This window comes from Mastigoproctus giganteus, chromosome 2 (genome assembly GCF_048544385.1).
Source record: "Mastigoproctus giganteus isolate SK-2022 chromosome 2, ASM4854438v1, whole genome shotgun sequence".
NCBI lineage: Eukaryota > Metazoa > Arthropoda > Arachnida > Uropygi > Thelyphonidae > Mastigoproctus > Mastigoproctus giganteus.
This window is the reverse complement of record NC_143576.1, coordinates 165,845,406-165,862,603: the sequence shown is the minus strand read 5'-3', so window position 1 is coordinate 165,862,603 and position 17,198 is coordinate 165,845,406. Positions and strand designations below refer to the sequence as shown.

General features: G+C 36.0%; 1 protein-coding gene across 3 annotated transcripts in view; it reads left to right on the top strand.

Annotated features, from left to right (window-relative positions):
• The window catches only part of bchs (WD repeat and FYVE domain containing 3 bchs), a 1,877,108-nt gene that overhangs the window by 715,001 nt on the left and 1,144,909 nt on the right, over positions 1 to 17,198 (top strand). For all 3 annotated transcript variants that reach the window (XM_090389621.1, XM_090389619.1, XM_090389620.1), the window contains exon 31: positions 3,683 to 3,795. In XM_090389621.1, the coding sequence (XP_090245747.1) occupies positions 3,683 to 3,795 (113 nt within the window). The remainder of the gene's footprint in view (positions 1 to 3,682; positions 3,796 to 17,198) is intronic.

Genomic DNA, 17,198 nt, shown 5'->3' with positions numbered 1-17,198 from the left:
TGCTAAGGGTTTGCTTACTTACTTTGCTGCCTCCTTTAATATAACTGGATAGATCCCATCCACCTCATGTGCCTTTCTTATGTTTAACTTCAACTTTTTCTCCCCCACTTTACTCTCAGTTATTGAAAAATCATTTAGCTCCCTGTTAGAGTATGATAAACTTCTGGCTTATACTTCCCCTCCCTGAATAACCCCTCGTATGAATGTAGATGAAAATACTCATTCAGTTTGTCAGCTACCTGAGCAGGATTATCGACAGTTGAACCATGGGGATCAAGTGGGCCAATCTGATTTATCCCCTTCCTTCTTGAGTTTACGTAAGTAAAGGAGTCTTTGCATCCTTTGCCAAATATTTCTCTAATCTGCCTTCGCTTGCCTAACCTCCTTTGTGAATTCATCACAGACGAGTTTATTTCTACCTTAGTCTCGTGTTGCCTGATAATTTATATGCATCCCATGCATTTTTATTCTCTGCTGTGAATCTCACTAGTTCCTCTGACATCCATTTAGGCCTAAACCTTGAACAGTATTTCTTAATTTGCGTGAAAAGTCTAGTAGCTCCAACATTAATTCCTTGAATGTTTCCATTTAGAATTTGCTGTTGGTAACATCATCAGTTGGTTCCACTGTATAGAATTTAAAAACTGTATGAGACCAATGTACAAAAACCCTGCCCTTTACCCTTGATGGTAGTTAGATCTTTAAGTAAATCCCACATCATTATACTGTGATCACTTTTACCAGGTGGTTCATTGATCTGCAGATTCTTAATGCATGATTAATCATGGCTGATAATCAGATCAAGAGTATTATTCTCTATGATTGCCTCTTGAACATGCTGTTGTATAAAACAATCATCCATTAAATCCCCAAAATTCTTACTAATGTGTGAATGACCCACCCACAAGTTCAAGTCACTGGTCAGGCCACGGCTTGAGTACTGCGTACAGGTCTGGAGGCCTCATTTTAGGAAGGATGTAGATTTACTTGAGCGTGTACAGAGAAGGGCAACAACATTGGTGAGGGGAATGAAGGGATCCTCTTACCAAGAGAGGCTTAAGTTCTGCAAATTGCAGTGGCTGGAGACTAGGCACCTGCGCGGTGATCTGATTGAGGTATATAAAGCCTTGAATGGGTTGAGCACTGAATTCTGATGGGATTCTTCCACTTGTTCAGATTACGAACCTAAGGGGGCATAAATTCAAATTAAGAAAGGACAGATGTAGAATAGATGTGCGGAAATTTTCCTTTAGCCAGCGGGTGGTTAATTGCTGGAACAAACTTCCATCTGTCGTTGTGGAAGTTGATAGGTTGAATAAATTTAAGGAGGAACTGGACAGGTATTTGGAGGGAATGGTGTGATTTTTTTTTTTTTTTTTGGCTGATGCTGCATAAGCTCATACATTTGCTTTCTTGCATCACGTGCCACTACTACTATCTGGGCAGTTAAAAAAGTCCCCCTTTATAAGACATTCTGATTTACTGGCCCAGACTCATCTGACATTTTTGGTTTTACTGGAATATGAACAGAACCAGTTAATTTCATACTGTTGATCTCCTTTTTTGTCATGGGTGTGGGATATATTCTGTTTACTTTGTTATAGAAACTTCTGTTAAGAAGTTCTGTTATCTCTATGGTTATGCTAAAAAAAAATATTAGCATTTATCATGCTTTTTTTTTATTTTTCTGCGTATATTTATAGTTTTATGATGCATTAACAAAGAGTTAATGCTTCATAATAAAGAATTTACATGATGCAGTTACAGAGGATGTGGATGTAAAAAATAATTTTGATATTGTGTATTTAGATTAAGATTTCAGAAAAGCTATTGACACATGAAAGCATGCTGTGCAGATTGGAGCCATGTGGCATTAGGGGCAAGTTACTGCTATGGATAAAGGGATGGAGGGATATTTAATTGTGAGAAGACCAAAAGTGGTTATTAATAGACATTACTCTTCATGAACTAATAATATTACTGGAGTTCTCTCCAGGGTTCAGTTTTATATATAAATATATAAAATAAATATATTTTATATATTTATTGATGATATTTTTAAGGCATGCCAGGCTTAATGTCTAAGTTTCGAGATGAACATGAAGGTTGACAAGGTGGTTAATGATATCAATTAGGTTATGCTACTGCAACAAGATTAGACAGAAGGCTGAGAAGTGGAAATTGAACATTTACACATCGGCAGTCTGTAGGGACCTCCTCTGAATTCAAGAATGCTCTCATAATTATGACTAAGGGTTTGCTTACTTCCCTTGCTGCTTCCTTTAATATAACTGGATAGAAACCATCTATCCAGAGACCATCACAGTTCTAAATATGGTTAGTAGTAATCTCAGAATAACATAGAACTGTATACCATACTCAGGTCAGTGGAGAATGAAGATGACCTGGGGATAATTGTGCAGTCAGACATGAAGATCTCTGGGCAATGCAGATATGCTTCTAGGAGGACAGCTTATGGGATTTTGTTAGTAATATACAGGAACTTTGCTAGCAGGGATAATGTGACTATCCTGTTGCTCAAGGCAGTGGGTGGTCCACATCTTGAGTACCACATACAGGTCTGGAGGCCTCATTTTTTTTAAGAACGTTGACCTGTTGGAATGGGTGCAGAGAAGAGCAACAACATTAGTTAGATGAACATTAGTCTTTTCCCTACCAGGAAAGGCTTCTGTTATGTAAGTTGAGCATTTCAGTGCTAGGTGCCTGCAAGTGGTAGATGACTTTCATCAACCGGTGAAATACCACCACTTTGCTTATTGGAGGCTTGAAGTGGTGAAACCCATGTTTAGTCTCTAGAGCAAAGTTTCCGGCATCCCCCTCCCCTCATACTTCTCCTTCAACCCATGCATGGTACTATGTACTATAGGTTTTGATACCTTTTGTGTTTGGGGTTTTCATAAAAAAAAAAAAAAAAAAGAGCTTATTTGAGGTGTCGCATCATTTGCCACTGTTAATACTAATACCAGCCTTTATCACATGCTTTTCTTTTTCTGTGTATGTTTATAGTTTTCAGTGTGGCAGCATTATTGTGTGTAAAGTGTTGATTTTTAATGGACAGAATAAAATGATGATATTTAAGTAATTATAGTAATGAAGTGTTAGTATACTTCTATCTTGTGGAAATTACTAATAATGAAATATAGCAATGATATATTGTTTTAAGTGTTGTGAATATGTTTAACTGTATGGCGCCTCCGTAGCCAGGTGGGAAGGAGCAGCAGTGCGTAGCACACGCTTCTTGATTAGACCAAGGTTCGAGCCCGTCACCACCAAATACGGAGGATGCGGAAAGGTCTGGGAATGACCACCGCATATCCCGGAGCAATATGGTCTTAGTTGCTAATGCTCCTAATAACAACAACAACAACATATTTATGTATTAAATATGTATCATCGAGAACACTTGTATAACTGTATGGCTATTTGTTTGTTAAGAATTTACTCTAAATTAATCTTTTTTAATATATATATTTAGTATGCTCTTTCTAAAGATCCCTGGCAGCATGCTGTGATGGGTTATTGTATGGTATCTTTATGTACAATAAAGATTAATAAAGATTAATTAATTAAAGATTTTGTCGCAGATATTGTCCTCATTTAAATATCCTTTATTCCTTCCTTCCTTCCTTGTAGAATTAAAATGTATCATTTTCTCTTTTAGTTTTGGTCAGTTTGTTGCTGCTACCCTTCCAACACTTTCCTTAAGCGAGAAAAATGTAATACTTGATGAAGATGTTACAGTATCAGTGTGTTTTGATGAAACATCTGTATCAGGTAAAGTTTTAATTTTGAATCCATGATTTTTCAATTTTTTGATCATTTGGCAACTGAGAGTTTGTAGATCTTTATTAACTGCCATGCTGATGTTATCCTGTGCAGATTTTCAAAGCTGCACATGATTGCAAAGTCCACTGTGGCTAGAAAGCAGACACCTTTGAATAGCTTCCCATGTGTTTTCCCTTTGAGCCCTCTTAAATTTTTTAGGAGTTTCAGTAATACCCCCCCCAACAATGATACCTGTTGCTTTTTTGCAGGTAATTTATAAGAATGATACCAGTATACTCTCAGAAGATTGACAACATAATCTGTTGGTAAACAGTTGAACCCTGGATTTTTGTGAGTTTGTGAAGATGAATGTTTCCATTTTTTGCTCATCTGTTTTGTTTCTAGGCCATAATGATGTAACCATTATCACAAATTGGTGTAAAAACACCATCAACGTTTGCTGTATAAATCTCCAAAAATTGTGTCAAACACACTTTCCTATGGAGCTTTTGAGAAAGTGTCAACAATTTCGATAATACTCATTATGCTGCCACCTTAGACATGGGTAGAAATTGGTGCAAAGGGATGTGCTGATATTCATTTCATTTACTATAAAATTTATAGTTACACATCTGTCTTCAAGGACTAGCTTTTTCAATTTAGCCTTGAAAAAAGCTTAATTAAATATCTTTCCACGACTTAATATTTGCTATTGTCAGGAATAGTTGCAACTTTATGGCCCAGAATATATAAAAATGAGACCATCGCTTGTAGCATCTGAATAATTATAACAACCCAAAAGAAAAAAAGGGGGGGGGGTGCCCAAATACCCTAACCAATCATAAATAAATGAAATACCCTAATCCAGTGACATTAAAACTGAACTGCATTTGTAAATTATGACAGTCAGCTTTTTGCTTCCTTTTAATATTCATTAAAGTTGTATTACTGGGGAGATCTGTGATTGTTCCACAGTAACAGACCTCCTCAATAATACTTCCTTTATTTATCATGATTTATTCCTTTCATAAAAATAGATATAAACAATATTAGCCATAGTGGCCAAACTTTATATTTCTTGGTTTAGTACAGTTTTATACTGGAAAATATCTACTCTGTATTCCACTCAAAGTTAAATAACATTTAAACTACTCATACAAGGGCAGAACACAGATTAGTTAGCACCTTTCAAAGTTTCTGCACTCTCTTGTTTTAAATTTAACCAAGCAATAAATGTACTTGCAAGTTATGTGCCATGAGTGGCTAACTGAAAACAGTGAAATATGTTAAGGAGAAAGAAAGGAAACAATAAAATTGTTCAGTAAAATAAGTATTTTAAGATATTTTTGAATTGACTTTTAAAAACAAAAACAAAAAAAAAATAAATAAATAAAAGAAATAAAAAAAAACTATGGACTGTGGTAAGTAAATTCTTCTATTTAGTAGCATCACTTTGTGTGTTTTTTTTTTAACCAGTTGTATAACTTAAGCAATTTCGACAATCTTTTCATAAATTTCATTGAAATTTGTGGTGTTAGATCACTATGCATATCATAGGTATAACATGTACAAACATATTAAAATACTGAACAGCTAGGTATTCATACCTTTACTCAAAAATAAGTGCATCTACCCTAAGGAAAAAAATTCTTAAAATTAATAAATAATTTATATATACAAAATTTATGTATCATACACAAAATACATGATATCAGTTATAAATATAAAATATGTTAAATAGCATTTTGTCAGGGATTTGCAATATATCTAACATACAATTGGCCAAGCTATATATCTAACCCAGGGGCTCACATCTGGTGAGTATGGGCATGGCACACCCAGGGTCCTGAGCTGGATATCATCATTTTTCTCTTTCTTGGTGATTCCCTCTCTCTCTCTCTCTCTCTCTCTCTCTCTCTCTCTCTCTCTCTCTCGGTGGCTCAGGAATTTTATTTTTTTGGCTGGTGCAGCATAAGCCTCAGGCTTCCTTGCACCATATAGCTAATAATAATAATAATAATAATAATAATAACCTACAATTGGCCATTTCTGATTATATTTCATCATTGCTAAACCAGAACATTGCTTACCATATTTTAAATTTAAATTTAATACTTGCGGATAAAAACCTAGCCTGATGAACCGCAAACACATACCAGTTCCACATGAAATCTTTCATCTTGGAATAGATGTAACCTCTGAATGGGTGTATAATTTAATGTGGGTTTTTGCATATTGTAAAGCAACTGTAAAGTTTATACGATCAGATTTTTTTTTTTTTTTTTTTTTTTTACGTTCTAGTGACTACAGGTAACCTGAGTGATCCTAAAACTCAGCAGATGACAATGACAACAGTCCAGGAGTATGCACAGTGTATACCATACTTTGCTGAGATCAGATGAGATGTTCAAGTGCAGTGTTGATTTCAAACAGCATGCTAAAGGACACTTCCAAGTAGACCACTGATATGTGAATCTTATACATTCATCGAGACTGGAAGTACCTCTAAATGCTCTTGGCATGCAATCATAAATGCAAAGAACGTATCATAGGAATGCCAGAGATTTGAGGAACCATGTACAACTGTATTGTTGTGCCATTTCTCTTTGACGAAGCTACCATTGACAAAAAGAGATTTTTCCGAATTGCATTGTTCCTCAGTTTTCTAACCTTAATGAAGTGATTGTCCAGCTATATAATATTTCTCCACATGGCAGAAAGGAAGCTTGATAATACATTTTCAGATTGGATGAGATGGTCCTACCCCTTGGCCTCCCCTACACACAGTGTAGGGAAGGCCAAGGAATAATATTACAAATATGATGGATAGGAACTCTTAGCAGCATATGACCATAGTATGGTGGATTGGGCAGTTCAAACTGAAAAGAGAATGGGTGTTTTCCAGACAATCAGATGTGAGGATTAACATTCAGTGTAAGCAGGTGACCAGAAAGGCTTATAGCATATTATCGACAATTTACTGTAGTTTTTCTGATGTACCTTTGTACCCAAGGAGTAGATTATAATAATAGTGAAACTACGTATGGAGAATTGTGTTTAGATTTGTAAAACAATGTGACTGCTAGATAATTGCATTAATATAAAATCAAAAGAATCTGGCCAAGCATGCCAGCAAATGAAAGGAAAGCCAATCTGTGATACAAACATAGAACATTAGAAGTTAGTATGGCTTAAATCCAGTCATGTAATATCAAAAGTTAATTCAATATATAACGAAAAAAAGTCACATGAGTGTAAAGCTAAGACATGTTTCTGTTATAAATCCAAAATCTGCCTGGCATATGGATATGAATTGTATGATAATCCAATATAATGAGAAGAATGACTGTCTTCTTGGAAAGAGTAAAGATATACAATTTAACTATTTAAATGGAAGAAGATTAACCAAGGACCCTGTCAAGGAACTTCTAGGGGACAAATGACCAAGAAGTTTCAGAAGGAACAAAGCTATTAATGCTACAACAGTGTACTGTATGTTTTTGTTCTGTTGGTTACCTGTTGCTTTATGTTGCATTCTTTTTGAATCTGTGTGCTTCTTAACTAAAGCTGACAGTCACTTGCCCTCTCCCTTTCCCCAATTATTTCTGTCCTTTCTGTATACAGGATAATCACCATAATCCCAGTATCAGAGTGACACCATGCTTCATTTATAAGTATAATGTCAGCATTTCATTTCAACTTCAAACTAATAAAATTCATTTATTATACTCCTACAGCTTTAGTGTATAAGCATGAACATGTTTATACACTGATGCTGGGTTGTTAGAAAAATGTGTGATCATGATTTTAAGAACTCTGCCACTGCACATATAAATGATAATCTTAGGTGGCCTTAGCATGCTATCCCCCACCTTACTAGGCTTTTCTATGTTTAATTAAAAGCAATTTAAGAATCAGTTGTATGTCTGTTTGTGGCTCTCATTAAGTTGTTGGTCACACCCTATAATAACACTTTACCAATCTACCTGATATGCATCCATAGCATTATTTCCTTCTATTAACAAATATTGGCCATGTTGAATGAAATTCTACCCCATGAGTTTTGCACATTCATTCTGTTTAGTTGTGGGAAATTTTTTGAATTCTGTGTTAAAAATGAGCCTTGAGTTTCTTTATATAATACCACATAACCATTTTTTCCCAGATATCATCCTGACATAACCCTGTCTTATTACTGATAAGGGTTATAAAGAAATGCAGTCAATAAAATTAATGAATTCTGTTGTCACTGCATCCAAAGATAAAGCTGACCTGCTAGCATCGCATTTTCCTTCCAACTCACGTATTAATGATCTTGGTAAAACACCTGCCACCATTCCCAACACGCGCCATTCAATGCCTCCTGTTTTATTCCCTCAAAAGGATGTCAGAAAGATTTTGACAAATCTTGATGCTAAGAAAGCCCCAGGTCCCGATGGTATTTTCCACTTGTTCTCAAAACCTGTGTTCCTGTTCTTTGCCACATTTCTTTTTACTTTCTTATTCCAAAGGTGTTTCTCCTTCTGCATGGAAATTTGCTCATATCCAACCAATTCCTAAAAAGGGAGACAAATCCCTCCCATCCAATTATTGTCCCATTACAATTACTTCTCTTTCTAAAGTAATGGAGCAATCAATTAACAGCCAACTGTTAAACTACCTAGAAACCTTCCGTCTGATCGACGATCGCCAGTATGGATTCCATCATTGTCAATCTGGTGATATTCTGGCTTATGTTATCCATTTATGAACTAATTCAATGGAAAAGTTTGTTGAAACACAAGCAGTTGTTCTTGATATCTCAAAGTCTTTCGATCATGTTTGGCATAAAGGTCTTCTAAACAAGCTTCCATGTTACGGTTTGCCAACTGTTTTTTGTAATTGGTTATCCAGTTTTCTCTCTGATCGCTCACTGAGGGTGATGGTCGATTGCTCTCTGTCTTCTAACTTTTCCACTAATGCCAGTGCCCCCAAGGTTCAGTTCTTTCCCCCACTCTTTTCCTCTTGTATATTTATGACTTTCTTCCATTGACTGGAAATCCTATCCATAGTTTTGCCGATGATAGCACATTGCATTCCACTTTCCATTTTGAGAAACCTTGCCCTGCTCAATCAGCTTCAACTTCTCGAAAATCTGCTACCAATTCCTTAAATGCCAATCTCCAGGTAATTCTACAGTGGGGCAAAGACAACACAGTTGATTTCAATCCTTCTAAAACTCAGTCTTGTCTTATATCTGGCAAAAAGGATTCTTCTGCTCCTAAGCTTATCTTTGGTGATGCTCCAATTTCTTGGCAAAATGATATATCTCTTTCGGGGATTACCCTGACTTCTAATCTCTCTTGGCACAAGCACATTACAAATATTGCTTCCTCTGCATCTAAAAAACTTGGTTTTCTCTTTCGCTCTCAGCGTTACTTTTCTTTAACAGCTGTTCACACTGTAAAAATCGCAAATCCACCTTACCATGGAATATTATCCCCACATCTGAGGCGGTGCCCCCAAATCCTCTCTCAGGCTTCTTGATTCCGTTCAGAAGAGGGCAGTTGGGTTAATTAATGATTCGTCTTTAACAGTGTCATTCCACTCCCTGTCTCATAGACATACTGCTTCTGCTGCATGCCTTTTCTACAGATATTTCCATGGGCACTGTTCTTCTGAATTGGCTTCTATAATTCTCGCTCTCTCTTTCAAAACAGACCGAACATGTGCCGCCACCAGCCAACATCCATTTACTGGCCAACTTCAAACTCACAGAATGAACTTTTCATCTTCCTCATTTATTCACTCAACTGCTGTTTTTTGGAACAAACTTCCTTCATACGTATTTCCTGAAAATTACAGTCTACAGAAGTTCAAGTCCAATGTCAACAAATATCTTCTTTCGTCTTCTTGACCTCCAACTCAAGCCTGGTACTAAGTACTATAGATTGTAATACCTCTCGTGTTTGGGGTTTACATTAAAAAAAAAAAAAAAAAAAAGCAGCATGGGCACATAATGCAAGAAAGCAAGTTTATATAGTATCAGCCAAAACTAAAAAAAAAAAAATCACAGCCCATTCTCATTTCACTCAATCACTTGCTCCAAATGTTTGTCCAGTTCTGTCTTTAATCTGTTTAAGCTATCAACTTCTACGACAGATGGAAGTTTGTTCCAACAAACAACCACCTGCTGACTAAAGGCAAACTTCCACACATATATCTTATAACTGTTTTTCCTCAATTTGAATTTATGCACTCTCAGGCAATTATTCTAAGCAAGAGGAAGAATCACATTAGTATTGAGCATGCTCAAACCATTCAAGGATTTATACACCTCAAACAGATCACCTTACAGGTGCCTAGTCTCCAGACATTGTCATTTGCAAAATTTAAGCCTTTCTTTGTAAGAGCACCCCTTTGTTCCATTCACTAATCTTGTTGTCCTTCCCTGTACTCATTCCAACAGCTCTACATCCTTCTTGAAATGAGGCCTCCAGACCTGTATACAGTACTCAATGTGTGGTCTGACCATTGCCTTATACAAGGGGATAATCACCTCCTTATCCCTGCTAGAAAAATTCCTATATATTATTGACAATACACCATGAGCTGCTCTTGCAGACGATCTGCACTGCTCAGAAAACTTCATATCTGCCTGCACAATTACCTCCAGTTCACTGTCTACCACTATCAGTGTATTACCACACAGTTGTTACGTTACTCTGGGGTTACTGCTTCCAATATGCAGTACTTTACATTTGTCAATGTTAAATTTCAGTTGTCACCCCTCAACCCATCTGCTCACCTGTTCTAGATCCTGTTGCAGCAGCATACTGCCATTAGTGTCATTAACAACCTTGCCGACCTTTGTATCGTCTGCAAACTTGGACATTAAGCCTGATATACCATCATCAATATCATTCAACCCATCTGGTGAGTATGGGCTTGGCACATCCAGGGTCCCAAGCTGGATATCATTATTCTTCTCTTTCTTGATGATTTCATTCTTCTTCTGACTTGTTTTCTCTCTCTCAGGGTAATTCAGAATTTTTTTTTTTTTTTTTTGGCTGGTGCATCATAAGCCTCAGGTTTCTTGCACCTGAACTGTATAGCATATATTGCATATAGCTAATAATAATAATAATAATTATTATTATTAATGAATACAGAAAACAACAATGGATCCAACACTGAACCCCGGGGGACTCCACTAATAACATTAGTCCATGAAGAGCAGTGTCCATTGATTACCATTTACTGTCTTTCCCAACCATCCCTTTATCCATAGCAGCCATTTGCCTCCAATTCCACACTGCTCCAATTTGTGCAGCAGCCTTCAATGTGCATCAGTATCAAAAGCCTTTATAAGATCCAAATATGTGATATCAAAATTATTCTTTGCATCAAGTTCCTTTGTGACAACATAATAGTATTCAATCAAATTGGTCTGGCAAACTTCACTTTAAAAAAACCATGCTGTGTCTGAGCTATAACTGAAGTCTTGTCTAAATGATCCTGTAATGCTTCTTTAACCAGTGCCACCATTAATTTCTGGAACAGAAGTTAAACTAACATATCTGTAATTATCTGTGTCTCCCTTTGATTCTCCTTTTTGGATTGTGGTCACATTTTCACATTTCCAGTCCATAGGTACATCCCCTGAATCCAAGGAAGCTCTCATATTATGGCTGTGGGTTTGCTTACTTCCTTTGCTGTCTCCTTTAATATAACTGGATAGATTCCATCCATCCCAGCTGCCTTTCTTATGTTTATCTTCAAAAATTTCTCCTCCACTTTACTCTCAGTTATTACAAGATTATCTAGCTTACTGCCAGAGTTTAATACACCTCTGTCATTCCCCTCCCTGAATAACTCCTTATGTGTGAATGTAGATGCAAAATATTCATTTAGTTTGTTAGCTACCTGAGCAGGATCATCAACAGTTGAACCATCGATATCAAGTGAACCAATCTGATTTATCCCCTTCCTTCTAGAGTTTACATAAGTAAAGAACTCTTTGCTGTATTTCTTTGCATCCTTTGCCAAAGGGCGCCTCCGTAGCCAGGTGGGAAGGAGCAGCAGTGCGTAGCACACTCTTCTTGATTAAACTGGGGTTCGAGCCCGTCACCACCAAATACGGAGGATGCGGAAAGGTCAGGGAATGACCACCGCATAAACCGGAGCAATATGGCTTTAGTTGCTAATGCTCCTTAAAAAACCAAACAAACAACAAACCTTTGCCAAAGATTTCTCTTAATTGCCTTTGTCTGCCTAACCTCCTTTGTGACTACAGACTACCTTATATCTATCATAGGTCTCTATGTCACCTTTTAATTTATATGTATCACATACATTTTTCTTCTTTGCCTCATGTCTATTTAGTTCATCTGACATCCATTTTGGCCTAAATCTTGAACAATATTTCTTAGTTGGTATGAAAACCCTAGTAGCTTCCAAAATTATTTCGTTGAATGCTTCCCATTTTGAATTTGCTGTTGGTAACATCATGCGTTGGTCCCACTGTATAGAATTTAAATACTGTCTCAGACCACCGTAGTCACCTTTACGAAAGCAAAAACCCTTCCCATTACCCCCGATGTTAGTTACTAGGTCTTGCAAAATGGTTTTATAAAGCCGGTTAAAACGGTTTTCATATTGAGTTGTTAAAACCGAAACCGAGCTTCTAAAACCGGATTCAAATATTTTCTTAGTTAGCTCTCAAAATAATTCAATACATCAAATATGGAATTATTTTGCTCGAAAATGCAAAGATGAAGCACAATGTTTGAAATGTCAGAAGATAATGAAGTCGTCTGGAGGATCTACATCATCTTTGATATTGCATTTAAAGAAAATGCATCAGATTGACATTAAACAAGATAACAGTGAACCTCCCATAAAAATGGTAAGAATATTAGAAATCTTTATCGTTAAAAAATCTATGGAAGAAGAGATTTCAAAATTAGCTGCTTTAGATGGATTTTCTTTTAAATCAGTTACCAAGAGTGAGTTTAGACAATCAAGCCTTCACATTCAGAGAAATAAATATGATAAATTACCACCAGCCTCACTGAATGGTTCTGAATTATTATAAAACTAAGAAAGAAGAACTCATTCGGCATTTCAAAAATTCATCGGTTTTGGGTGCACGGTATTCATTGACTCTAGACGAATATACGTCTATACAAAATAAAAAGTATATGAATATAAATGTGCATTCAAAAGACAATCATTGATCGTTTGGTCTTATTAAGATTAATGGTTTACTTGATAGCAGAACAAATGAGCAAATTGTGAATGGACACTTGAAGAATTTGGTTTGAACTTGGATGAGGATATTGTTTCCTGCACCACCAATGGAGCTGCAATGATGATTAAGTTTGCAAGCAAATTACGCCTGATCATCAACAATGTATAGCCCATTGTATACATCTGTCAGTTATAGATGTACTTTATGAAAAAGCAATCAATTATGGTGCCACAGTCTCTGAGTCTCCCAAAGACAATGAAGAAAATGAAAATAATGAAGAAAGTAGTGATGACGAAGAAGTTGAAGAAAGACAGCAAGGCATGCTTTATCAAACCGACTTTACCAATGAGGTAATTTATTTCTTCAATTTAGTGGCCAATATTGCACTAACTATTAACAAAGTCAGAAAAATTTGCAAGCTTTTTCGAAAATCGCCTACCAAAAATGACATTACAAAATTTTGTTAAAGCAAAATTTAATGGGAAAGAATATAAACTTATATTAGATTGCAAGACTAGATGGGATAGCACATTCTATATGATTGAGAGATTTTTGAAATTGAAAAATTGCATTCTAAATGCTCTATGTTCAGTATTGTCAACTGAAGCTGTGTCTGACAATGACTGGAAAACACTTGAATTGCTATGTGAAACTTTGCGACCAGTTGAAATGATTCTGAAGGCTATAACCTCAGAAGATACAAACTTACTTAAAGCAGAGTCTTCAATAGAATTTCTGCTTGCTAAGCTTGATACAGCAGAAAACCCATTTGCTTTAAAGTTTCACCAAAGCCTTTTGCAGCGTTACAATGCAAGACGAAATTGCCAAATTGTAGCTTTGCTGAGCAATCTACACAACCCCAAAAAGTTTAGGAAAGAAGATTCAGGTTCAAGAACTTTTGATTTTCCAAGTAAGCAAGTTTTAAAAGGCATGCTGAAGAGATTTATCAGAGATTATTTGCAAAACATTCTGAAGGAGTCACTAGAGGCACTTCCCATGCTTGCACTACTAGCAGTGTGATTAGAATGTGTGATGCATTTTTCGTGACCGGCATGATATCTTGAGTCAGTGGCAAATTTAGTTGAGGTGGACAGATGTGGCTTATTTACCCCCTTAACCTTGCATATAAGTGAATGTGTAAAACATTCCTGGGTATATCTAAAAGAAAAAAAAAAAAAAAAAAAAATTTAAAACTGGTCGTCATGCCTCGCCTTATGATTATAACTATATACGTCAGTGTCTGGAGTTCTAACTTTTTAGAATTTTTGAATAGTATGATGTTGCAATCATGCTTCCTGAAGTTACTACTGTAGTAAGTACGATTGCAATGATGTAAATATTTGTCAACAATTTCTTTTTTCGTTACATTCCATTGTTAGGTTCCCCTAACAGCTGCATATGTCACTTCAACTACAAGATCGGTACATCAATCGGTGCTATTTTACAGAGATATTTAGATTCATTACACTCGCAAGTATACATCTCTTACTTTAGTTATCATAAATCCATTGTATCTTGTCTTCCAGAAATTATGAAAATCTGTGAATGATCCATAAAATATTTACAATAAAAAAGCTCTTTTATTTTGTAATCGATATATACAAATCAAAATATCTAAAAGAAACACGAAGGATGTTTTGCATAAACCGTCTACTGCAGGTGCTTGGCACATGCACAACTTATTTATTTGTCTCTTTTTTAACAACTAGGGAAATATAATGGTTACATTTTTTTCATGATAAAATTTTAATATTGCAAATAAAAAAAAAACATGAAATATATTATGTAAAAAAACAAACACTCTAGAAAAAGTACACAAAAATTACAGATTACATGAAAAACAATTATTTCACAAATATTCAAGAAAAATTTATTCTAAAAATTGCCATATAGAATTTAGTTCTCTGTTAACATTTGTTGTTGATCTTCTGCTTTGCTCAATAGCTGAGTGATGATTACACAGGAATGATTTGACGTAACGACCCGGATAAAATTGAAGCAATGGTTTACCATTTGACTGTTTGAATGTTTACCCTCAAGACATCAAAGGCAGATATTGTTGGGATATCAGAGACATGGTGTTGGGTTCATTATTGTTTTTCTGTATTTATAAATGATATTGATGATGGTATATTAAGCTTAATGTCCAAGTTTGCAGATGATACAAAGGTTGTCAGGGTTGTTAAGGACACTACTGATGCTATGCTGCTGCAAAAGGATCTGGAACAGTTGAGCAGATGGGCTGAGAGGTGGAAAATGAAGTTTAACATTGACAAATCTGAAGTACTACATATGGGAAACAGTAATCCCAGAGCAATGTATCAACCCTGTGGTACTAACTGATAGTGGTAGAGAATGAAAAGGATCTGGGGGGTAATTGTGCAGGCAGATATGAAGTTCTCTGATCAGTGTAGACGGCTGCAAGAGTAGCTCATGGTGTCTTGTCAATGATATACAGGACTTTTTCTAGCAGGGATAAGGAGATGATTATTCCCTTGTATAAGGCAATGGTCAGGCCATTGCCTTATACAAGGCAATGAGTACTGTATACAGGTCTGGAGGCCTCATTTCAAGAAGGATGTAGAGCTGCTGGAACGAGTACAGAGAAGGGCAACAAGATTAGTGAATGGAACAAAGGGTTGCTCTTACGAAGAAAGGCTTAAGTTTTGCAAATTACAGTGTCTGGAGACTAGGCACCGGCGAGGTGATCTAATAGAGGTGTATAAAGCCTTGAATGGTTTGAGCATGCTCAGTGCTAATGGGATTCTTCCTCTTGTTCAGAATAATCACCTGAGAGGGCATAAATTCAGATTGAGGAAAGACAGATGTAGGATAGATGTGCGGAAATTTGCCTTTAGCCAGCAGGTAGTTGGTTGGTGGAACAGACTTCCATCCCTTGTTTTGTAAGTTGATAGCCTAAATAAATTTAATGGTCAGCTGGACATTTCGAACAAACGGAGGGGTGAAATGGAAGTGTTTTTTTTTTTCTTTTCTTTTTTTTCTTTTTTGCTGATGCTTCATAAGCTTGCTTTCTTGCATCATATGTCTCTGCTAATGTTATTAGTTATTATTATTTTGAAGTCATAATCTGCAACTGGTTTAATTGTCAACATTATTCATTCATTCACTCAATATTATTCATTACCCTGAAAGCTCACTCAGCTTCAACACTGCTAATCGCAATTGTTTCAAAGATATTTTCTGGCTTTCCTAATTGAAAAGGTAATTTCACTCGATTTTAAAGATAAACTGCATTCGATAAAATCTCTAAAATCATTAATTTTTATTTCATATTTTATCAGAAAAACTTAAATTTCTTATTCGGTTTTCACCGTCTTGCCACCGAGATGAAAGTTATTTCACATTCCACAATTTCGAGTAGCACGTTTAAAATTTCTTTTAATGGTATCTTTATTTTCTTTAATTTAAAATCGCCCTGTTGCAATTATAACTTATCCTTTAAGGACAAAACAATGCATTTAATAACTTGTCACGGGGTAATTCTTATCCTTTCGATTTAGATTCCTTCAAATTCTTTCCACTTCAACATGCTCTCAATTTTAGCTTCATAATTTCCTTCAGGATTTTTCAAATTATCAATAGCATTGATAGTTTGAATAATTAATTTTTATGCTTTTGCCATTGTGATTCTGTAAAGCTTCTGAAAGGTAAGAGCTCCTGCAGATGGGTAAGAAATTCCAAATTTAAAAGTCGATTTAATAATCCAGAATATTTAACTTCTGATTCAATGTTTACACAAAGCAGGATGATTCCTCCAACCCACAATTGCCGTCCACAAGCTAAAAACTGCTCAATCTGGCCCAAACACATGACCGATCTTTATAGTTTTCACATCAAGTTCTTTAGCAATCATCCTTCATCATCATCATCAGCCATTTTCAATCCACTGCAGGATGAAGGTCTCTCCAGCAACATTCCAGTTCCTTCTGTTTTGAGCACTGGCCATCCATTTACTACCCACAGACTCATGAATTTCATCTATCCATCTCTGCCTTTGTCTTCCAGGTTTTCTTCTAGCTCCTCTTGGGTACCATTCTGTTATTTTCTTAGTCCATCTGTCATCATGTCTTCGAGCTGTGTGTCCTGCCCAACATCATTTTAGTTCTTTGATTTTGATAAGAATGTCCTTTACTTGAGTTTGCTGCCTAATCCATGTGTT